The 25,255-nt window shown below is 35.8% G+C and overlaps 1 protein-coding gene across 1 annotated transcript in view; it reads right to left on the bottom strand.

Annotated features, from left to right (window-relative positions):
* Positions 1-25,255, bottom strand: part of NF1 (neurofibromin 1) — a 249,573-nt gene that overhangs the window by 80,950 nt on the left and 143,368 nt on the right. The window contains exons 31-36 of the mRNA XM_052658746.1: positions 25,040-25,102; positions 20,261-20,419; positions 19,658-19,755; positions 18,149-18,295; positions 15,649-15,795; positions 11,432-11,542 (exon numbers count right to left, since the gene is read on the bottom strand). Coding sequence (XP_052514706.1) covers positions 11,432-11,542; positions 15,649-15,795; positions 18,149-18,295; positions 19,658-19,755; positions 20,261-20,419; positions 25,040-25,102 — 725 coding nt within the window. The remainder of the gene's footprint in view (positions 1-11,431; positions 11,543-15,648; positions 15,796-18,148; positions 18,296-19,657; positions 19,756-20,260; positions 20,420-25,039; positions 25,103-25,255) is intronic.

Consider the following 25,255-nt stretch of genomic DNA (forward strand, 5'->3'; position numbering starts at 1 on the left):
TGGTCCAAATCTCACATTCATACATGACTACTGGAAAAACCATAATTTGACTCGATGGACTTTTGTCGGCAAAGTAACGTCTCTGCTTTTGAATATGCTGTCTAAGTTGGTCATAGCTTTTCTTCCAAGGAGCAAGCGTCTTTTAACTTCATGGCTGCAGTCAACATCTGCAGTGATTTTGGAGCCCAGAAAAATAAAGTCTGTCACTGTGTCCATTGTTTCCCCACCTATTTGCCATGAAGTGATGGGACTGGATACCATGATCTTTGTGTTTTGAATGTTGAGTTTTAAGCCAGCTTTTTCACTCTCCTCTTTCACTTTCATCAAGAGGATCTTTAGTTCTTCACTTTCCACCATAAAGGTGGTGTCATTGTGTATCTGAGGTTATTGATATTTCTCCTGGCAATCTTGATTTCAGTTTGTGCTTCATCCAGCCTGGCATTTCGCAAGATATACTCTGCATATAAGTTAAATAAGCAGGGTGACAATAGACAGCCTTGATGTACTCCTTTCCCAATTTGGAACCAGTCCGTTGTTCCATGTCTGGTTCTAACTGTTGCTTCTTGACCTGCATACAGATTTCTCAGGAGGCAGTTTAGGTGGTCTGGTATTCCCAACTCTTTAAGAATTTTCCAGTTTGTTGTGATCCACACAGTGAAAGGATAAAGTACAACAATTTTTTTGAAGCAGAATCAACAAGACTTAGTGATTAATCAGATGCATGCGGCTACAAACAGGCAGAAATGAAGACTGATGTTTAGCTTTCTATTTAATAAAGAGAAGGAGGGAATATTGGGAGACAGACACTTCTCCAAACATGTATTTTGCAACTAAGGAGAAATGTGTTCTTTTTCTTGTATTAGATTCCTACAGTGAAGAGACTGATATTCTACTGTAGAAGTACTTATGTACAATTCTAAGATACTCACATTTATTTCTAACATAACAATAGTCTGTTTTTGCACATGTGCATATATACTTTCTCAGGAAGCTTCCAAATATTTTTTTGAAACATAACTATCCACACTGAAAAGTCACTTGTTACTACACAGTATTGGGGGAAAAATAGAAACAAGCAGCCCAAAATGGAGTCACTTGTGTTAAAATCAAGACTTAATACCAAATCTAACCGCAGTTACAACCTTCTCCAGGAATGTAATCCTAACCAGTGGAATCTTCTGGTCAGTACCAATGAGATAATCATTTCCATCCCCAAAAGGAAGATGAGATAATCTGCCACACAGATGCTTTTCATCCCCTATGTAAGTTACTTAAGCTTGAAATAATTTTTTATGATTTCCTTGTCTTGCCTTTAAAAAACTTTCTCTTTCCATAGTCCTCTGGAGCTCCTCTCTATTTATTAGACAGGATGCTGTCCAATTCATGAACTGTTCAATAAAACCAATTAGATCTTTAAAATTTCCTTGGTTGAATTTCTGTTACTTTACACAGGTAAAGGATGTGAATGCACTTTTGACCTACATCATACAAGTAAGAAATTCTCTCAAAAGAGAAGCCAGAAAGTAGAGAGAGGACTTAAACTCAGGCCTCTGAGTTGCAAATTTATGCTTATGGTGCAGGGAAAGCTGTAAATGACCAAATGTCTAAAATAATAGACATTATCAGCCTCCCCCATGAAGAAACAAAGATGAGATATTTCAGTAAATTCCAGTGTTTGTTGTACACTACTCTGTGCAAGTACTCCCTGCGCCACAAGATACAAAGAAGAGGTTGTACCTGATTACAAGGAAGCCAGAGGATACAATAGAGTAAAGAAGAGTCTGATATATGCGCTAGACATACCAAGTCCTAAAATGTCTGATTTGGAAGTACAGAATTAAGAAAGGCTCACATAAAAAGGGCTTCCCTGGTGGCTCAGAGGATAAAGCGTCTGCCTGCAAGGCAGGAGACCTGGGTTCGATCCCTGGGTCAGGAAGATCCCCTGGAGAAGGAAATGCCAAACCACTCCAGTACTCTTGCCTGGAAAATCCCATGGACAGAGAAGCCTGGTGGGTTACAGTCTATGGGGTCGCAAAGAGTTGGACATGACTGAGAGACTTCACTTCACATAAAAAGATGCTGCCATTAGAGTTAGACACTGAAGGAAGAATGGAATTTTGAATGAGAAAACACTCTGGGCAGATGGGAGAGACTGCACAAAGATAAAGAAGTGGGCGTATTTAAAGGCATGAATAATGGCAAATGATTTCTCTTTTGGGGGGAAGCATTTAAGTGCTGCAGAGTTCAGAAATTTTAATTTTACTTAATTATCATCAAAGACTTAAGCAGCTTAAGATCAATAAGAAGAAAATAAGAAATCAAAGGTAATGATGCAGTTGAAATGTGTATAAGAACAGGATACCAATACAGTATACTAACACATATATATGGAATTTAGAAAGACGGTAATGATAACTCTGTATGCGAGACAGCAAAAGAGACACAGATGTATAGAACAGTCTTTTGGACTCTGTGGGAGAGACAGAGGGTGGGATGATTTGGGAGAATGGCACTGAAACATGTATAATATCATATAAGAAACAAATTGCCAGTCCAGGTTCGATGCAGAATACAGGATGCTTGGGACTGGTGCACTGGGATGACCCAGAGGGATGTTACGGGGAGGGAGGTGGGAGGGGGGTTCAGGATGGGGAACACGTGTATACCTGTGGCGGATTCATGTTGATGTATGGCAAAACCAATACAATATTGCAAAGTAATTAGCTTCCAATTAAAATAAATAAACTTAAAAAAAAGATAAAATTTTAAGTAAGTTGAGATTGAGGTGTTTGAAGCATCAATAAAAACTTATTAACCTCCAATTAAAATAAATAAATTTATATTAAAAAAACTTACATGTGCATTATCTTAGTGCTCTGATTTATAATATCTACTCTGGTTGCTAAGAGGCTTTTTATGTTTACTTTTTAGGTCTGATCATACAAACTTTCAATTTAATAGAGGTTTGTACCTAAGATTTATACTCTTTATACTAGGTACCTAATATAAATAAGATTTATAATCTTTATACTATACTCTACATACCTAATATAAATAAGATTTAGCAAGCACTGGTTCTATTTATTCAGGAGGAAAAAGAAACCTTCGCAGCAAAGTAAAACAAGACAGAAACATGTACTGACTTGTACTTCTGCCATTTATGAAGCAATTTCCTTGTATGTCAACACAATTGTTCACAGCCCTGCAAGTTTTAAAAAGAGCCAGCTAATGTGATGAAAACATTAGCACAGTGCAACCCAACTTCCCTGTGTGCCACTCATTAAAGAAAAGCAGTGACCAAAAGATGAAATTCCTTTGAAGACTTTACTCCATGTGCTTCAGTGTGAGCTATTTAATGTACTAAAAAAAAAACTCTGCAAACTCAATATGAAAAGTATCACTTTCACATGCAATTCTTTTCTATTTAGTTTTACATCAATAAAGTTTAACCTCTTTTCTAATAGAATAATTATTTACTAGAACTCTAGAACCTCTAGAAAGCCATATTCTTGAATTATTTTGAAAACTTCCAATATAATCCTAGCCAAAAACTACCCTCTAAACATATATACAATATATTTTAAGAAAAAAATCTGTCTCTAATATACTTACTCAATTTTAAGTCATGAAAATCACAGTAGGCAAAGAGTATATTCCTGTAGTTAGTTCAATCAAATGAAGACATTCGCTAATGCAAAACATGGGTAAGAGGAATAACAAAGTGGTATTCACAGGGTTCTTTATATAAGTGACTAGATTTTAGAAAGACTTTATTTGCATTTCTCCATCTCTGCCATAGTCTGTTTGCACCAGTTTGGAAAGCACTCAATAGGTTATTTCCAAAGCGCAAATACCAGGTCAAGTTTATAACACGTGACTTACTCACTAATTCTATTTAAATAGCACACAGTGAGTAAAAAATTAGATTCCCCATAGGACACTGCAGAAAGCCTGAAGCCAACTCTTTAAAGAAAAAAAACATCAAAAGGTAATATTAAATTGAAGTTTTCTCAGTTACACATTAGAACCAAATGTAAATTTAGCATATATTAGATTTCAAAGTTTGAGCTTTAAGTTAAAAAAGAACAGTTAACTATGTTCAACATGGGCTAGCTGCTTTTTCTCAATCACGGCAAACCATTAGATTTGAAGACAGGATAAAAAAAAATTAGCCTTACTTTAAAAACAGTTTACTAGTAAGCTTTTTGTATATGTCTATAGTATGTCTTCATAGTCCCCGTCTACTAAAGAACACTAGACTAAGACTCAGACTCAAGTTCTAGTTCTGGTCATTTTCAGATATGCATCCTCAGGCAAATTATGCCCTTTGTCTGAGCCCATCTGTAAAATCAAAGAGTTGATATTGATCATTTCTGAATTTCCTTTTATCTTAAAAACTGTGTGTTAAACCAAGGTTGGCATTTTCCTGGTACTGAGATAAGCTTTTCTTCATGCCCTCTTCCTTTCTCACCATCACTTTTAAAAATGTAAGTTCTTATATTTGTTTATGATCCAAGTGTTAGATTAATTTTCTATAATTATTTTGAAACAGGAAAATGATGTTCAAGTTATTATTCACTCTGCTCCTACTGTTTTCTGATGTCACTTTGTGGAAAACCAAAGCAGTATCAATGGTTACCAGCCTAAGTTCTTCTTTTTTTTTTTTTCTTTTTTTGTTTATTTATTTATTTTTTTAATTTTAAAATCTTTAATTCTTACATGTGTTCCCAAACATGAACCCCCCTCCCACCTCCCTCCCCATAGCATCTCTGTGGGTCATCCTCATGCACCAGCCCCAAGCATGCTGTATCCTGCGTCAGACATAGACTAGCGATTCAATTCTTACATGATAGTATACATGATAGAATGCCATTCTCCCATATCATCCCACCCTCTCCCTCTCCCTCTGAGTCCAAAAGTCCGTTATACACAGCTGCGTCTTTTTTCCTGTCTTGCATACAGGGTCGTCATTGCCATCTTTCTAAATTCCATATATATGTGTTAGTATACTGTATTGGTGTTTTTCTTTCTGGCTTACTTCACTCTGTATAATCGGCTCCAGTTTCATCCATCTCATCAGAACTGATTCAAATGAATTCTTTTTAACGGCTGAGTAATACTCCATTGTGTAAAGACAACCACAAATTCCAACACAACTCCAAAGCTCCAAACATCTCTGAATTCCAAGGCAACAAAGAATACAGAAGTGACCTCAACGACAGCCACAACCATGAATACTGAAAGTGTAGTCACAACCAAGAATATGAAAAGTGCAGCCACAACCATGAGTAGTGTAGCCACAACCATGAATATGAAAAGTGCAGCCACAACCACGAGTACAAAAAGTGCAGCCACAACCATGAATAAAAAAAGTGCAGCCACAAACAAGAATATGAAAAGTGCAGCCACAACCATGAGCACAAAAAGTGTAACTGCAACCAAGAATACGAAAAATGGTGGCACCAAATTGAATCCAATGGACAGCACTCACGTTCTTTTCTATGTCATATTTTTGTTGTTTTTTGTACACTTAGGCTGAAGTGGACCTGGACTGTCTGCATTGTTATCTCAGTTCATTATATCTGCTGAATGGCAACAAGCACAGTAGGAAAATCAAATTTATTTCAACTTACTTCTCAGTAAATTATCACTATCCTGTTTAATTTGGTTGTTTGCAAATTTTAATTGTGTAAGTTTAATCATTGCCTTAATATGATGGCTTCCTTCTTTATAAATGCTAAAAAGAAGGCAAAATACTCTGTTTGCCTTTTAAATGTTTGCAAAACTGAGTTGCAACTTGGGGTTTTACATTAAAGGTGTAAGAGAAGAAATTATGTTGGTGACATTTAACCAAAGTATGCTTCTGTGTGGGTGTGCATGCGTGCGTGTGTGTGTGTGAAAACGACAGGGGATTGTGGATAGGGGTTGAGGAGCGGCATGTGTTATTCTGCATTTATTTTTTATTAAATAGACAAAAGGATAAACTATAGTGCTCTATAAAACAATACACCTGTCACCATATTCCATAAATGTGTAATAGTAATACACTGTTACAATAAAAAAGACTCCAATTCTGCTAACATTTGGAGTACAGACTCAGCTGCTCCAATGACAAAGTTATCTTACTCTGTATACTTCTGTCTTTTACTGCAAATGGTCATTTGTCAATCTGATGCCTAGAATTCAGAATTCTTCCTTACAGAAATACACCCCATAAGTACTGGTGAGATTTTCATGCTGGTCTACAAAGATTTATTTAAGCTAAAAACCTAGTATTTAATTTTAACAGTGATAACAACCATGTGTGAACAACTCTGATTCTTACTAGTTGTGCCACCTTGAGCTTAATTCCCAACCCAGTGGAAACTCCCAAACAAACTGGTAATAAACCTACTTCAAATGAATCACTTGGGGTTGTCTATTAGATAGACTAGGCTCTACCCTGAAATTCTGATTTAGCAGCCCATGTAGGGCCTGGAGATATATGTTTGTTTGATAGCTAGGTTTGTGAATGACTAACAGCGTCTCTAAATTTCAGTTTATAAATAAGTCAGTCATTGGCAGTAATAATACCTCAGCAGGTTATTTTAAGGGTTAAATGAAAAAGTATACAATATGCACAGTCTGCCGAGAAAGCACTCAGTAAATTTTAGCCGTTATCATTATTACTGCTGCTGCTAAGTCGCTTCAGTCATGTCTGACTCTCTGCGACCCCGAAGACGGCAGCCTACCAGGCTCCTCTGTCCTTGGGATTCTCCAGGCAAGAATGCTGGAGTGGGGTGCCAATTCCTTCTCCAATGCATGAAAGTGAAAAGTGAAAGTCAAGTCGCTCGGTCGTGTCTGACTCTTCACGACTCCACAGACTGCAGCCTACCAGGCTCCTCCGTCCATGGGAGTTTCCAGGCAAGAGTACTGGAGTGGGTTGCCACTGCCTTCTCCAATCATTATTACTACTAACACCCAAAAAGCAACTTCCAGGTATCACAATATACCTAAGAGGAAAACTCTTCATTGCACTTTTAGGTTTTATAGTTTTAATTATTCTGACAAAAATGTTCCTGGCAACAAGTCAAACAACAGAGATATATAACAGAACTTCTGTAGCTTACCCTCTGTGTGCTCCAGTCATGCCCCTGAGAACACCACTGTGAACAGTTTAGCGTGCACGTTCACAGGCCTGTCAGTCTGTGCATATCACATGCCTGCACACACACACACCCGTGTTCCTGTTCATTGTGCACGATAAATGTCAAGAGTCATCTTTCTGGACATTTGAAAAGCTGCATTAGAGGACTTTCTGTTACTTTTGCCAGCTCAGAATCTACTTTTCCTCATTCTGATACTGGCAGTCCAATTTCCCTTTGGGAAACCCTGCTCCCATCCCCTCCCCTCACGCCTTTCAGTTTATGCAGTTTAAGCTACCTTCAACAGTGAGCTCCAGGGATGGGCGTATGACTCAGACCTAGATACCAAGAAATTCCATCCCCCTTGCCATAGTGAATGCCTCAGGAATTGGCAGGTGACTCAGGCCAATAAGACTAGTACTTTTGCTGTTACTACTGGGAAAGAAGCGTTTTTCACTGGGTTGTTAAGCTGGGAGAACACAAGCCACCACTGGGCATAGCTTAGGAAGAGCTGCCTGGGAATAAAATCAACAGAAAGTAGAGTCAAGACACAGAGAAGACAGATGTTCTCCAGATGACATTGTTCAAAGCTCTACATACAGTCATCCAAGAAGCCAGTCCATCTCTTGATCTCCTTGGGTACATCTACCAATTGATATGCTTTCTGGTTTACACAAGTGTAAATTTCGTTTCTGTTGCACGTAACAAGCAAAAACAGACTTAACACAAAACACATTATTCCATAATACAGATGTATCATTATTTATTCAACAATTTCCTTTTGATACAAAGCTATATATTATATATATATATATATATATATATATATATATTTGCCACTATAAATAATGCTGCAACAATGGACAATGAACTTGGGCAAACTCCGGGAGATGGTGAGGGACAGGGAGGCCTGATGTGCTGCAGTCCATGGGGTCGCGAAGAGTCAGACATGACTGGGTGACTGAACAGCAACAACAACTGTCCTTGTATTTATGGGACTTTATTACAGGTCAGGTTCAAAGGTATACAGGAGAGAATAGAAGGAAAAGACTAAAAACTAAATTAGGTCAAAATTACGACGCAACCATCATGCCTGACTTGACATGAAACTGGACTTTATTCAGGGACTCAGTGGTGCTACTTAACAAATAGACAGGATTAGATTTGAACTGGAACTGCCTCCAGAAGCAATGTTAAGATGACCTGGAAGTAGTTATGTGGGGTTTAGGGAGTAGGAGAATAATGCTGCATTAATACAGGTTAAAGCTAATAAGAGAGTCTCAGTAATGGCAGTGGGGGAAAATGAATTCAAAAGACATTTCCAAAGTACCTAAAATTAAGGCATTAAGAACCAATTAAGAAAAATAAAAAACACATACCTTAGGACATCCCTTGATAAACGAATAGCTGCTAAGTCAATTCAGTCATGTCCGACTGTGCAACCCCATAGACGGCAGCCCACCAGGCTCCCCTGTCCCTGGGATTCTCCAGGCAAGAACACTGGAGTGGGTTGCCACTTCCCTCTCCAATGCATGAAAGTGAAAAGTGAAAGTGAAGTCGCTCAGTCGTCCGACCCTCAGCGACCCCATGGACTGCAGCCTTCCAGGCTCCTCCATCCATGGGATTTTCCAGGCAAGAGTACTGGAGTGGGGCGCCACTGCCTTTTCCGAATAGCACTAGGAGGTTATTTCAAATCACATGACTACTGACTTAGGGGCAGCCAGGAATCCACTGGCTGGCCAGGACACAGCATTAAGGGTTTTGCCAAACAGGTATCTGTAGCTGAACCATGTTCTCTTTGTGGAATTTGAACTGTGAAGTACTGAGCTAATGAAGGACTGACTAGCTAGGGCTAATGCTGAAGAGATACAGAAAGAGGAAAATCATGAGACACAGCTGAATGTGAAGCCAAGAAAGAGGCAACAAGTCAGTTCCAGGACTGATGGACACCTAGGTGCCATCTGCACCTGTTCTAACTCATGGTTTTCCTGAGGCCCACCTTCTTGAGAAAGTGAGAATGATTTCTCTGTAAAAACTGAGCCCTGACTAAAACAGCTTTATTGATTTGCCTAGCCTAGATGACACAACTAAAATCAAGACATGGTGATTGAAAGAGGGAAGAGTTTTAAATGATTAGAGTTTCTAGACTGAGAAGGGATGGTGATGCTATTGAGAAAGAGAATATGGTGCAAAGACGAAGTTGACTTGAATATACATTGAATTAAGTTTTGGACATTTCAAGTCTAAAAGGTCAGTGGACTATCTGTAAGGAGGCTGGAATCCATCGTTCAAAAGACATAAACTAATACTTGGTAGTCTAAGCCACGAAAACAAAGGAATATCAGAAAGCCAAACCTAAGTGAGCTCTGACAAAGTTCACTGAATAGAGACAAGGCCTCTACCGTCTTCTCCTGCTCTTGTGCTCCTCCACAGTAGAGCGGGTCGTTCCACTCTGAGAGATCATGTGCTCAACTGTCCTGACCTGAGGCTTCACACCAGGTGACAATGAAGCCAGCAGGCACTCTCGTTAGTCTAAATAAGAGACTGAAATGTACAAAGTCTGAAGCTGGCAGAGTCACAGCCCAAAACAAACAAACAAACAAAAAAGAAAACCTTAAACATACTCTATGCTTGGAGAACTTTATAGGTCACAAAATACTTTATGGGAGACGTAGGCAGGATAGTTTTTCTAAGCAACTCCCCTTCTTTAACATATGAAGAAACAGAGTCATAAAAACTAACTTGTGTAAGAAGCAGCAGAGCTGGGAACCCTCAGCACACTCAAGTCAACCTATTACATGGGTCTCTAGGATATCCCACTGATTTAATCTCACAGGTGTCTGCATCAGGGCCAAGCTACTTTCCTTTGACCTTGTATAGTATGCAGACCACCACAGAGAAGGAATATAATCTTACACTCTGATCCTGGAGAAAAAAACCAGCTTTAAGGTTTTCCAGAAATATTTGAAACTTGTAAAGTAACAAGAATTTAAAGGGGGAGGAGGACACATGTCTACCTACCTCTCTCACCAATGTTTCACTTTTAATGACTTAGACAAAATAGGGAAAATCAGAATACACTGGTGGTATTAAAGATTGGGATTGGTATACAAGGATGGTTCATCTCAATTGCAAAAGAAAATTAAAATCTTAGGCAACTGAGAAACAGCATCTGAGGTAAAAGTTGGAAAGAAGACTAACGGGAAGGTGAAGAGACGTTCCTCAGAACTGCTGAAGAAGAAGGCTAAGGATAAATCCAAGTTTCTATCCCCTCTTGGTTCCCTAACACCCAGTTCTTGGGACTTCTTGGTTTAACACTGTCTGCATTACCCCATTAAATCAGTTTCCCACCTCCCACCTTCCTTTCATCACTCCACTGCCACTTTTCCTCAACCTTCATTTGTTTCTTATACACTGCCAATATTTTTTTGCCATTCATGATCATTAAAAGTCTACTGATGTAATTCCTCAATTTATATTAAATTCAGGAAACTCAGAAAGATTAATTTCTACAGCCTAGTGGAATAACAGAACTAAGAGAAAACATAGCCCCTGAGATTCCAAAGCCAGTGGTCTATTATATAACATTGTTCCTAAGGTTCAATTACCAAGAGTTTATATCACACTAAATGGGAAGAAGGAAAACTGACCAAATAATACCACAGACAAGTTCTCCAATGGAATGCAGAATAAGGCAAGAAAGAAAAGACAATGGCAGGGAAAGTAACATGAGCATTAGACCTATTGTGAAGGAGGAACATTTCAAGAAAGGTTTCCTGGGAACTAGCTTTTGCTGAAGACAGCACAAATAAACACAATCAATTTTTCAGGCTGTCACTTGTGCCATATCTTTATAGACATTTCCCACATCGTCTCTGAATTATTTGTTAAATCACCTTGATGTTGCCTTACCAGGCCTATTATTAAAAGTTCTCAGATTCTTTGTTTTATTTCCATTACAAAAAGGTTTCTCAGTATCATACTGCAGATATTATTCAAACAGAATACACCAGAAAACAAAAGACTTGTGATTTTTTTTTTACTCTTTGTAATTAATTCACTGTAGGTGGCATAAAAAAACTGATGTAATACAGGGAAGCAAATATGAAGCAGGTACTATGAAAAGCAATTTATAATAGATGGAGCACCATATGGGGACAAGATGGCTGTTTACCAGCTACATTCTCCCAGGAAAACTTGTCTCCAACTCTAGTAAAGTCAAATAGGAAAAACCAAACTTGCTGTCTCTCTACATTTTCTACCATTTTAAAAACTCTGGTAAGAGAAACTAAAACAGTGTTTCTTACCTCCGTGCGACATAATAAAATATAGGATTCCCAGCTTTGGAAGTTCCAGCTTGGTAGAAAATACTTAATGTTTTCAAAGCCTTGAACTCTTCTTTTTCATGTACTTGATGCCTGAAAGAAAAAAGAGCACAGTAACTCACAGACTTTATATTGTTCATTGATATCTACAAAAGTCCACAATTGGAACAATGATAAAATATACAAAATGGCAAAATATCTTAAAAGCAACATACTTTCTGAAGGGCAATGTGGTAACAAGCACTAAACGTTTCAAGGAACTATTATTTGAACCCTTGACTGCAAGGAGAATCAAACCAGTCCATCCTAAAGGAAATCAGTCCTGAATATTCATTGGAAGGACTGATGCTGAAGCTGAAGCTTCCAATACTTTGGCCACCTGATGTGAAGAACTGACTCATTTGAAAAGACCCTGATGCTGGGAAAAGATTGAAGGCAGGAGGAGAAGGGGACAACAGAGGATGAGATGGGAGAATGGCATCACTGACTCAATGAACATGAGTTTGAATAAACTCCGGGAGTTGGTGATGGACAGGGAGGCCTGGCGTGCTGCAGTCCATGGGGTTGCAGAGAGTCTGATACAACTGAGCAACTGAACTGATTATTTGAACCATTAGGATATCATTAAGAAAACTACTAGACAGGGATATTAATCATAGAATTGTTTATAACCATTTTTCTTTCTAGACAGAAGTTTTTGAATTTTATTGATTTGTTTTTTAAGAGTTCAGTTTATGAACGTTTCCTTTCCCTGGTTTACCGATTTTGAATGAGTGAGAAAAGTCCATATATTCTTTTTTATGGGAGTTTATCCTCACAAATAGTGTATCTTTTTCCAGATGGTTACTTACTGGTACAGTTGTACCAATACAATTTATTAAAAGGCCATTCTAATCTCCCTGATTCTGAGTATCACTTTTATACTTCAGTTCAGTTCAGTCGCTCAGTCATGTCTCTTTGTGACCCCATGAACCATAGCATGCCAGTCTTCCCTGTCCATCACCAACTCCCGGAGTCTATCCAAACCCATGTCTATTGAGTCAGTGATGCCATCCAACCATCTCATCCTCTGTCATCCCCTTCTCCTCCTGCCCTCAATCTTTCCCAGCATCAGGGTCTTTTCAAATGAGTCAGCTCTTTGCATCAGGTGGCCAAAGTATTGGAGTTTTATCTTCAACATTAGTCCTGCCAATGAACACCTAAGACTGATCTCCTTTAGGATGGACTGGTTGGATCTCCTTGCAGTCCAAGGGACTCTCAAGATTCTTCTCCAACACCACAGTTCAAAAGCATAAATTCTTCGGCACTCACTCAGCTTTCTTTATAGTTCAACTCTCACATCCATACATGACCACAGCAAAAACCATAGCCTCGACTAGACGGACCTTTGTTGGCAAAGTCATGTCTTTGCTTTTTAATATGCTGTCTAGGTTGGTCGTAACTTTCCTTCCAAGGAGTAAGCGTCTTTTAATTTCATGGCTGCAGTCACCATCTGCAGTGATTTTGGAGCCCAGAAAAATAGAGTCAGCCACTGTTTCCACATCTATTTGCCATGAAGTGATGGGACCAGATGCCATGATCTTAGTTTTCTGAATGTTGAGCTTTAAGCCAACTTTTTCACTCTCCTCTTTCACTTTCATCAAGAGGCTCTTTAGTTCTTCACTTTCTGCCATAAGGGTGGTGTCATCTGCATATGTGAGGTTATTGATATTTCTCCCAGCAATCTTGATGCCAGCTTGTGCTTCCTCCAGCCCAGTGTTTCTCATGATGTACTCCCCATATAAGTTAAATAAGCAGAGTGACGATATACACCCTTGACGTACTCGTTTTCCTATTTGGAACCAGTCTGCTGTTCCATGTCCAGTTCTAACTGTTGCTTCCTGACCTGCGTATAGGTTTCTCAAGAGGCAGGTCAGGTGGTCTGGTATTCCCATCTCTTTCAGAATTCTCCACAGCTTCTTGTGATCCACACAGTCAAAGGCTTTGGCATAGTCAATAAAGCAGAAATAGATGTTTTTCTGGAACTCTCTTGCTTTTTCCATGATCTAGAGGATGTTGGCAATTTGATCTCTGGTTCCTCTGCCTTTTCTAAAACCAGCTTGAACATCTGGAAGTTCACGGTTCGAGTATTGCTGAAGCATGGCTTGGAGAATTTTGCGCATTACTTTACTAGCGTGTGAGATGAGTGCAATTGTGCAGTAGTGGGAGCATTCTTTGGCATTGCCTTTCTTTGGGATTGGAATGAAAACAGACCTTTTCCAATCCTATGGCCACTGCTGGGTTTTCCAAATTTGCTGGCATGTTGAGTGCAGCATTTTCACAGCATCATCTTTCAGGATTTGAAACAGCTCAACTGCAATTCCATCACCTCCACTAGCTTTGTTTGTACGGATGCTTCCTATACTTTTATACTTATACACTTAAATATATTTAAATACAGTTTAAAAAAGGGCATGGTTTAACTATTATATATTCTGCTTAACACAGTGTCTTTAACCCAAAGATTTATGTCATTTACTAGCTCTGGAAAATCTCATCTGTTGTCTCTTCAAATATTACCTCTTCACTACTCTTTAAGCTCTATTTATTAGATATGTTGGAACTTCTCATTCTATAACCTCCATCTCTTAAAGTACCTCAGTTCATCATACTGCTGCTACCAAGTGAGCATTTGCTCAATATTAATGGAGACAACATATAGCATCTGAGAAGGGAAATAGGTACACGTATGTATGGATAAATGACTAGGAGGCTATCTGCCAAATGTTAACTGAATTATCTCTAAGAGATGAAATAACTGAAAAATTTTCCCTTTTTAGATTTCTATGTTTTGACTAATTTAACAATTATTAGTTTATAGTTGACAACATTATAAAGCTACTTCCATTTTTTAAAAGAAAAATGAGTCTCAGGGAGCATCAGTGGAAACTTAGAACAAAAATATCGTTTAATGCCTATGAAACACTTTATATATACACCAGATATTGTTCTAAGTATCTTACACATGTTATAGCATTTAGTGTTCAAAAGCACAGAGGATTGTTTTGTAGGAAGGTGGGGTCTTAGGTTAAAAGGACTAATAAAGAAGTTTTGTTTGAAAAATGGAAAAATGGCAAGGACATCCTTAGTAATGCTGAATAAAACATAGTTTTATATGTTTATATAATTTTCAACTAAGTAACATCAAAATTTTGCATTGAAAATATTCCTTTAATTACATAGGAATAAGTCTGACACAACTGAGTGACTGAACTGAACTGAAATATCTGTTACATGGGAAAATGTAACAGAACTAAAGATAACAACTAAGCTTGAAAGGAGATTGTTACATATTCCTACATTCTTTTAACAATATCAAAAAACTGGAGTCATGTACAAAACTATCATCTGTATGTAATATGACTAATAACAGGTACTCACAATCCATGGAGCATTATATAAAAATCATTAATATGAACTAAACTTTAGAATGTCATATTCTGTTCTTTCCTTTCTGCTTCTGGCACACACTATGAACAAAACACTTAACCCATACTCACTATGAAGTACTAAGTGACTAAGTATAAAGTACTATGAAAGATACTTTAAAAGACTAAAGAATTCTGCAAACTATCTTCACAGTAACAACACAGAGGTGAATGTCTAACAATGAGGATCCAAATCTCAATGAGATTCAAAACAAAGGTTCACAGAAAGAAATTTTATAGCAGTATTACCATATTTCTGACCTCAGTCTAAAAGTTGTACAATTAACTTCCAGGAGACTTCTGAAAAATTTTATCATGTGATAGAAAGAGTTTAGCACTTAGAACCAAAGGACCTATGACTTAGGATGGAATCTTAGGCAAATTACTCACTTTGAACTCTATTTTCCCAATAATTATAATACGAAAATAATGTTATCTACCTTCCTTTTAACTATTAAGTATAAAAACAACTCAAAATAACATGACACAGTATTATTCAACAAGATGTTATTATTTTTTTACGAGAAAATCAACCATGAAACAAAGCATATTGCAACAATATACAGGGTAAAGAGAAAAGTGGGACCCCAAAACATGGCAATGTGGTTATAAAGTACATCTTTCCCAATAATCCTCTGTGAAATATACAAGCATATCTAACAAGTGGCCTGGAGGTAAAGCTTGCAGCTCAATGAAAAAGACAGAAATCATCATGTCGAGGTGGTACTTTACCTAGTCATAAATTCCTCAAATTTCGAACTGGTAAGGTTAAGGCTGGACCAGTGTGTATCTGCCACAGGTTTGTGCTCTGGAGGACCCAGGTATGCAAGAAGTGTTGCCATCTTATCAAAAGGTCGTCTTCCAACAGCTTTGTGATCCCTAGATATAGGAAACTACTTAGGAAAAAAGTAGCAGTTCACATGTAGCAGAACACATTTCTTTATTTTTTTTTAATTGGAGTATAATTGCTTTATAATGTTGTGTTAGTTTCTGCTGTACAACGAAGTCAATCAGGAGGATGTATACATATCCCTCTTGAACCTCCCCATCCCACCTCTGGAGGTCATCAGAGCACCGAGCTGAGCTCCCTGTGCCCTACAGGCGCTTCCACTAGCTATTTTCCACACACAGTAGGGTATAGAAAAACACGTTTAGGTTGTCACTGGCTGCTTTTCTTTTTACTGTCCGGTGGTGGTTCCTGCTCATTTGTAAATAGCACCCAAAAGACCTCAGGGGTTTTAAGTATAACTGAGACATCTTAGCAACAGCACCATTCCTCAACTAAAAAATTTACATAAAATTTCATTATGTTCTAGTATTCTTAATCTATTACCATTAAATAGGCAACCAGTAAGTAAAAATAACATTCTAATCCAGTTTTTCTCAGGATGAAAAGAACTCATTTGGAGAGACCACTGTTTAGGAAGTGGACATAGTGTTCCTGATATCAGATTTCTGCTTAACCAGGGTAAATATGAATTTTCAACAACTATTAAACATTTAAAACTAAAGATAACAAGATACTATTTCACAAACATCAAACTGACAAAAAAAAATTATGACATTTGTTAGTGCCAATTTTGGTGAAGAGGTGTACACTGTACTCTCACATAGTACTGTCAAAGCATAAATCAGTATGTACACTATAAAAAATTATGTGGCGATATCTAATAAAGTTGAGGCTGTGTATACCCCAGAACTCAGCAATTATGCATTTGGGTAATTCACAAGGAGACAAATGTGAAGAATATTTATTACATTACCATTTAAAATAACGAAAAACAGGAAACCCTAAATATCTATCAATTAGGAAGTATGAAAATAAACTGTGATATAGCCATTCAATAAAATACTAAGATAAGTTAAATAAATGGTAATTCTCAAATAGAATATTATATGAAGAGACTATATTCACTGTATCATTGCTATAAAGTTTTAAAACACACAAAACTGTTTTATATGTACCTATGTTATACCCGTACTTTTCTTTTTCTTGTCAGTTACACAAGCGAGAAGTTGTATCTTTTTCTCTCCCAGAAATAAAATGTTATAAAGATCTGAAGTAATTCAACAAAATAAAAAATGTTAAAACTAGGCAGTAGACATGGATTTCTGTTATATTATAGTCAATACTTTTTTGTATGTTTGAAATGTGTCTTTTTAAAAAAAAATTGAAAAAAAACTGGTATTAAAGTACATGAATATGTACTTAAGTCATATAAGTTTGTATTTTAAAAGATGCATATAAAAGAATGTTTGCATTTAAAAGTTCCACTTTAAGTGCCACACAGATGAAGCATCTCCCTCCTTACGGTCTTCTACTTTTCCTATGAATAAGCAAACCATTTTTATTGGAATTTAAAAATAATCTGTACTCATTTGACCTTTGTAAGAGAACTCATACATAAGAATCTGGGCCACTGTAAACATATGTAACAATTATAGAAAGGACAGCAAATAATTCAGGCTACAAGAGACTTTAACTAAAAACAGCTAATGAAACAATTCCCAAATTAATAATTTTCAATTATTAAGTACTGCCTATGTAAAACTTCATTTGCATGTACTTCAGAGTATCACAAATGGGATTACTATAGAATTGCAATAGAATAGCAATGTTTTAACCCACTCCAGTGTTCTTGCCTGGAGAATCCCAGGGACAGGGGAGCCTGGTGGGCTGCCGTCTATGGGGTCGCACAGAGTTGGACACGACTGAACTGACTTAGCAGCAGCAATGTTTTAATTATTAACTTCCTAAGAATTAAGCTGCTCTTTAAACTCAGATGCCAAGACTCATTTGACCTAGTAAATTTAAACTTCTCTGTGGCTTGTTGTAATATTATGTTTGCAAGCCAGAATAAATCCAAAAGGCTCATTTGTGATTTCTCAGTTTAATTTTTTGTTTCCTTGGCTAGATTCTTAGTTTCCCCACAAGGGATCAAACTCAGGCCCCAGCAGTGAAAGTGTGGAGTCTTTCATAACCACTAGACTGCCAGAGAATTCCCTCTTAGCTTTAGTATTTTTTTAAAAAGTCTACAATACCTATATAGGTTTGTTGATCAATTAATATGACTTAAGCTTTTGCCTACATATTTTTAAAGGTCTACATTACTCTTTAAAAATCATAATTCTTATTCTAAGAAGATACAAAGTAAAAGGCATTATTCATGACCAATACTTTTATCAATTTAAAGTGAGAGTTTTCAATATCCCCATGACTGAGAAATCTTACCTGTTGCTGGAAAGATACTGGCCAATTTTCTCTTGATTATTCCATAGCAGACGATGTAAAGCAAGCACATTGCCATCGCTGATGAAGGAAAGACTGTGATTCACAGCATCACTTGTAGGACAATCAGATGCTATATCAAGGAAAAACCTTCAAAAATGCAAAGTTATTAGAATTTCAAAAACCAGATATACTCATATCTATGTTTCAATTAAATTTATGTGAAGTAACTGTGAAATTACTGGTATTACAAATATGGAGGTTTTATTCACACATGTAACTATAAGCAAAACAAGAAGAGACAAGGAGAAACTTGGTTTTCCATTTGATACCTGGCTTCAGCTTCAAAGTAGGCTCTGAAGTCAGACAACAAAATTTAGATAGATGAGAATCTATCAGTACTTTACAGATAAAGAAATGGAGGCCCAGACAAGGCAAAAGACCTCTCCAAAGTTATACAACCTGTTAGGTCAAAGTCAGGATCAGAACCTTTGTTCTTTTAACTTTCTATGGGTAGTCAATCTTTCTGTGGATAGACACAGAATGGGAAGCCTATGCTGACATTCATTTTTTTTCCAGTACGATTTACAGTCCAATAATATACCTTTTAAATTCCAATCAGAAAGAAGTTAGTATGAACTATAATAAAAAATTAGAGGAGTTGTAGGGAGGGGGATTCAGGACTGGGAACTCATGTACACCTGTGGCGGATTCATGTCAATGTATGGCAAAACCCATACAGTACTGTAAAGTAAAATAAAGTAAAAATAAAATTAAAAAAATAAAATGAAATAAATATTTTTTAAAAAAGAGTTGTAGAAGTATAGCTTAGACTATAAGTCAAATCAATTAGATTCACACTGTATGAAAAGTAGAATTCTTTCTCATAAGTTATCTCATTTGCTTCTCTAAAATCAACTCATAGTTAAGTACAGTATTAAACCTACTTTACCAAATCAACAACTCAGAGATAAAAAGAAGCAACTGGCTAGTTATGGGTACCGAGCAGAACTCAAGTTTTCTAAAATCACAAAACTTCCAACAGTTGTCCAGTTACTAATGAACAAAATCTTATGCATTTGCTTTACTTGGTTTAAAGAGTAACTTTTTAGTTTACATACATTTCCAAATTAAAGTATCAAAAATATTCTAACATAAAAAATTGTGATTATACACTATAATGCATTATCTGTACCAGTTTGGTTTTAGTATTTACTGAAAGAAATCTTTTTCCTTCTACCTCTCCTCCATCTTGTGGTAAACTCAAATCCTTTACTTTAGTAGCTATGTCAAACATCTCTCTTGGTTTTTAAATATGGAAATCACCAAATTACAAAGAATATCACTTTACTTCATTAATGTCTTTTATAGTGAAATAAGATTAACTATGTTCTTGACCTCAAGAGAAAAAAACCTACAAAGGAGTTCCATCTAGATGAAGTACATGGACTTAAGTGAAACTGAAAGTATCTGATCCAAACAGAGCAACTGGCTAAGTAGCAGGCTGCTCACCTTCGTGCTGCATCAAAGTTGCTTTTCACAAAATCATTAAAAGGCCGCATATGCTCTTCTTTTGTGAAAAGGACATGATTGGCAATACTCTGAAGTATCTAAACAATAAAATAAGGTTATAAAGGATCTGATTATTTATGAAATCTACACATCCATATAATTAAAAAATATTAATTTTCTCACTGATACAATTTCTATTGGTGATTTAAATCAGTTATTGATCATTCTGTTTCTATGCTTTCCTAAATATAATTATATAAACACATATATATTTATACATATAAAAACAGACATGAAAAATTTAATGTATTTTGAAAAATAATATAGTATACATTTTGTTTCCCATTTCGGAATTTCCAAAATGATTACACAGAAAACCATCTTCAGAAGACATTTGCTAAAATATTCTCAAATGATAAGATGTTCCATCAGTATCAGTCTCATGAATTTCTTTATCATATAAAGAAATAAAAATAAAACAAAAGCGTGTAAGGGAAAACCACAGGGCATTTCAAAAATTAAGAGAGAGTACAGTGAATAAAAAAACTGAAAATTTATGGAAGAGAAACTTTAAATAGTTATATTATCAAAATGATTCTTCACCTTTGACATTAACTTCAAGCCCCTTTCGATTCTAGCCGGTGGCTTTTTATCTAAAATCCCTGCTTCATATGGTGAGACAATGGCAGGATTGATAAATCTGAGAAACATGGCACTTCCTACTGCACCGATGCTGTTCTGAGGGAAACGCTGGCTAACCACCTAAAAACAAGGAATTGAGGGTTGAGTACATGGTTTGAATTAAAACAAAAAAATGGGAAGAAAGAGTTTAAAAGTCAAATTTTGCACAAAGAATCTGAATAGACCAGTCCTTGTAAACAATACATTTATAATTTTTCCTACTTCCAAAATATCAGTAAACAAAAATTTATCCTCAATTCTTTATCCTGTATCATTTAAAATCACAATGAAGGTCTCTAAGGAAAAAAAAAAAGTCTCATAGATGAGTTCTGTAGAAGAGATCTGAAAAAAGATATTAATTTTATCATCATTGTTTATACTGCAGGTCTGTTGAGCAACAAAAGCAGAATAACTTTTCACACAAAAATTATCATATTTTACTAAGATTAAGAGACACGAGAGTGTGGTCAACTCTTGTGGGGCAGAGTTAAATTTTCAACAGCATACCACTGAAAAATCCAATACCTAATAGTGAATACTTACATTTTGTTGTATACCAGGTACAATTGAATTTCTTGAGCAAAATGCTTGCCATATACAAAATAAAACTTAGTTTTCTTAGATTCCTATCAAGAGAAAAAACTTACTTACAAGTAACGTTATTGCCAGTTCTTTTTCTTCATCAGAATGCTTTATAATATAAGGACCTACTTATTATTTAAACCATGGAGGAATGGGAATTCTTGGGGACTTAAAAGAAAAAAGGATCCCACCAGCCTAAAAGAGGGAATCCCCATGAGTACCTCAACTTGTAATTCTGTCAAATGAAAAAAGTTAAAGATACAAGAAATGGTTGCCCACACTGAAAAATAATGTGAGCCCAACATTTCACGTGGATTTATCTTCTTTTTATAAAATATTCCACTTTCAAGGTAAATTAGACTGGGAAAGTGCTATGAAGCTGGCTCAGCTCCCATCTCTCCTAGTAGGTCCTAAATTAACAAGTAGGTAGGTTTTAAATTAACATATGAAAATTGTATTATTCTGAAATTCACTTTTTTTTTAACAGATAACACACATATTTACTTTTAAAGAACTTTTAAACAACTATTCATGCTTAGCGTGGTTAACTGCTGCTTAAAGCAGTGCTGACTAACTACAAGGCCACAGTACACCAACTCAATGTTCTGGGATTCTGAGGATAAAACTGCATTTCAAAGGCTATTGCGGGGAAATGAGAAAATACGACTTAGGTGCAGAATCTCACAGAGCTCTAGTTTTCTTCACACTGCCTCAGTAAAGTAACACTTCTTTTCATGAATTCACACGGCTCATGAGTCCAGATTATAACTCTGGAAAAGAGTAAGAATTATTTCACTTCATTCTATTTTCTTCAGTGCTTCATGTGGTATACATTTAAATTGTGTTCTTGTTCACTGTCTAAAATCTCCAAATAATTTTCAATTATATTTGACAGGAAGGCAGTAAAATTAAGACTTTGGAGAATGGTTTTCTAAGCTAAGAACATCTTTGTGAGAGGTGATAGTAGGGGTGAGCTGTAACTAATACATTCCCACCTTCCTGTGTAGTACACAGCTCAGAAAGCTTTCCTGGTGTCACAGTGCTCTGAGTGCTGTGCTACTCCACGAAGGACGACGACCTTACACTTCAGAGGAACTGGTGAAGGGGGTTCAATACAGCAGCCTTAGCAGACTGGCTTTAAAGCCTAAATACTGTTTTAAAGCTATTTTTAGCTAAAATACAGTTTTAGAAACAGAATTCAGAAGAAAATTCAAGCGCTTTTACCACTGTTGTACTGTGTTTAACCTTCTGGGGAGTAGGAACAGAAAAAAATAATGTTTATTTTCGCACAGATAAAATTCTTCATCTAATTTCAGAATGTTCACAGACCACCACTGCTACTGTTTTCTTCAGAACTCATAAATTTTAATCTTAAAACATAAAATAACAGATCAACAACCTAGAAATTTTTAAAGCTTTTGAGCTAGCAAAAAGGAAGGGAATTAAAAACTGCTTTATATTTCATTGCAAAAGGGTTGTTTTAAAAGAATAGCTTATGTTCAGTTTAATCCATTAAAATCCTGAAAAGGTTTTTAAAAAAGTGAAAGTCAAGAGTTTGGTTTCCAAAGAACTGATTAATTATAAAATACTAACCTGCTGAGAAAGTGTCTCAAAAAAAAAATCAATCACTTATATGCACATGGAGAACTCTTTTCAAATGCATTTTTAGAGTAGCTATTTAATGGCTTTTTCCAGGAGAGAAAAGTTTTTAAAGTGTGACTCACATTTATACCTGATGTTTACTCAATATTATTCAATCTCAGAATTTAACGACTGTCTGACGGAATCATTTCCCAAAAGAAATATTGTGAAACTTATGAAAGGTACTACACCTTCACTCTCTTCCACATCTTCAAAAATCATTCATGTCAGAACTCAGGGTATCCACACTACAAGAACACACCTTATTTCACGTGTCATATAATTATGTATCTCATCAGTGACAGTATATTTTGGGAACTAAAATCTGATAAAACAATCAATATCTATAAAAATGCTCAACAAGTTTTATGAATTAATTTATTAAAAAACTTCTTTTCCTGTCACCACTAATTAACATCAGTATAATTTTACCTCATAACATATACATATTCAAACTGTTTTTATTTTTAACCGGTAAAAATCGAATTTATATCCAAAAAACTTGCAGCATAAAAGGTCAAAGTAGAGCCAGTCTGTATGCAGAAGCCATTAGTCAAATGGCCCTTTTACTTCCCCCTACTCATAAAAGGTGAACCACAGGTTACAAATAAATGTAGTCATACATGATACATCAGCAAGAGGATCACAACCCATCCATCTGTAATTATCTAAATGAGTTAGGTTAATAACTTCAAAGGAAATCTAATTATACAGTACATGTTTGAGTTTAATAAAGAGAATTATCTATGACTACACAGCTACATAACAGAAGCCAGAACCTTCTCTATATATTTTAAATATTCTAATCTATGGTACATAGACCCCAAAAGAAAGTTAACTTGCTTTTAAAAAGATCATTAGATTCGGTTATGCCAACAACTCCATAAACCAACATTTTAGGTTTATAATAACTACACAGTCTTCACACTTCAGAATGTGTTCTAAAATATCCACAAGGACCTCATATCACTTGTGCTGAGAAATGCATTCCAAAACTTGGTGTTACCCAGAAACATTTTTTTGAAATCTGAAAATAACACTAGTAGAAAAAAACATTTCAAGGAACAACTGTAGATAAAATCTTAATAAATAAAGCACTGTTAGGAAGGCTAGAAAACATGCTCCAGAAACAGAGAAAGCCTGAATTTTAATTCATGTAATATACTACAAAATGGCATTAGTAAACACCGAACAAGAGTGTTAGAAACAGTAAATTAATTTCAACAGTGATGGTGTATATTATGTTAAATCCACATACGCTGAGAATTAGAAGGCTGAAGCATTAGAAAGAAATGTTTTTGTTAAGCAAGATGGCCATCCAATCCAATCTATTTGCTCACAGCTGACCAAATTTACGTAACATACCCAAAAAAGAATCTCCTGAATGTATATAAAAGCATATGTTTCTAAATTTTAATTTAGTTCTGAATTTAAAACAAATTTACTGAAGGTAAAGCTCAGACGAAAATGAAAGGTGAAACCAGATGAATACTATATACTAAATTTTACCTTTTAAAGTAAACTATCTTAAAAAAATAATAAATAAATAAATAAATAAAGTAAACTATCTATGTGACTCCTGCAGGTTTTCTTTACATCTTTCTCTAAATTCATTTGGATTATATGAACAAAGGTAATACTAAGCCTGATAAGGATCAGTCATACTGACAGATAATGGCAAATTTTAAATGAATGCATGTTAATATTTTAGACAAATTTCACCTGCCAGAAGAAAATAATTATGACTACCGTAATTTTCTTCCTTTTAAATTAGGGCAAGTTTACAGAAGCAGGTAGTACATGCGTATCATGTTTGCAAATGAGGTGTTTCTCTATAAATAAAGACTCATTGCTTTTCTTTATTTCAAAAGTACTATATTCTCAGTCCCAATAGTTTATAAAGATTTTCTCTAAGGTAAAAGTGGTTTTGTTTCACCATAAGAATTTTTATAAGCTAAGAACAATTATCTAAATCCTGGCTGAGACTGTCCAGATAAAAATCTAAGTAAAAAATAAAATTTAGCTACTTTTAGTTAAGATTTAGAAAGTGACAGTTTCCTTCTATGTACTTCTAGCAATTAAGAAAAACTTTCATCTCTAGTTAAATCACTCACATTACCTGCAAACAAGAAGCAAGAATGAAGAGAGTCAGCATTTCCTAAGGCCTTGAAATTAAGTTTCTTTTGCATTCATTTATAATTTTTAAAATAACAATAATAAAATTAGACCAGGGATATCAAATGCACCAAATGCCCCCAAAATGCCTTTGGGATAAATCAAACCAAAGGAACACAGAGATGTTTCAATGTAACTTAATTCCAGGGTTAATTGAAATGAAAGCTATTTTGTGCCAGAATTAGTAGAATGATTTTACAGTGAAGGTCAAATAGGCTGAAGTGAAGATGTTCTTAACAAACAGCAAAAGATTTTTTGTTTTGCTTTGAAAGAAACAGCTAAAAAAAAGTTCTCCAAACTTACTGATTTTTTGTTTTCCTTTTTTTCTTTTACTGTAGCTTTATTCAGTAGGGAGTGGCAAGTTGCCTACAGAACAGAGATGAGCACAAACAAGTCACAGCACCAACTACATACAGCAACAAAAACAATGTTGGCTTGTACATAAAATTACACAATCAAAATGTAACACAAATGGAATCAACAAAAAATTAGAAATCAACTGAATTTTGAGGGACAAGT

Source organism: Budorcas taxicolor, chromosome 19 (genome assembly GCF_023091745.1).
Source record: "Budorcas taxicolor isolate Tak-1 chromosome 19, Takin1.1, whole genome shotgun sequence".
Classification (NCBI taxonomy): Eukaryota; Metazoa; Chordata; class Mammalia; order Artiodactyla; family Bovidae; genus Budorcas; species Budorcas taxicolor.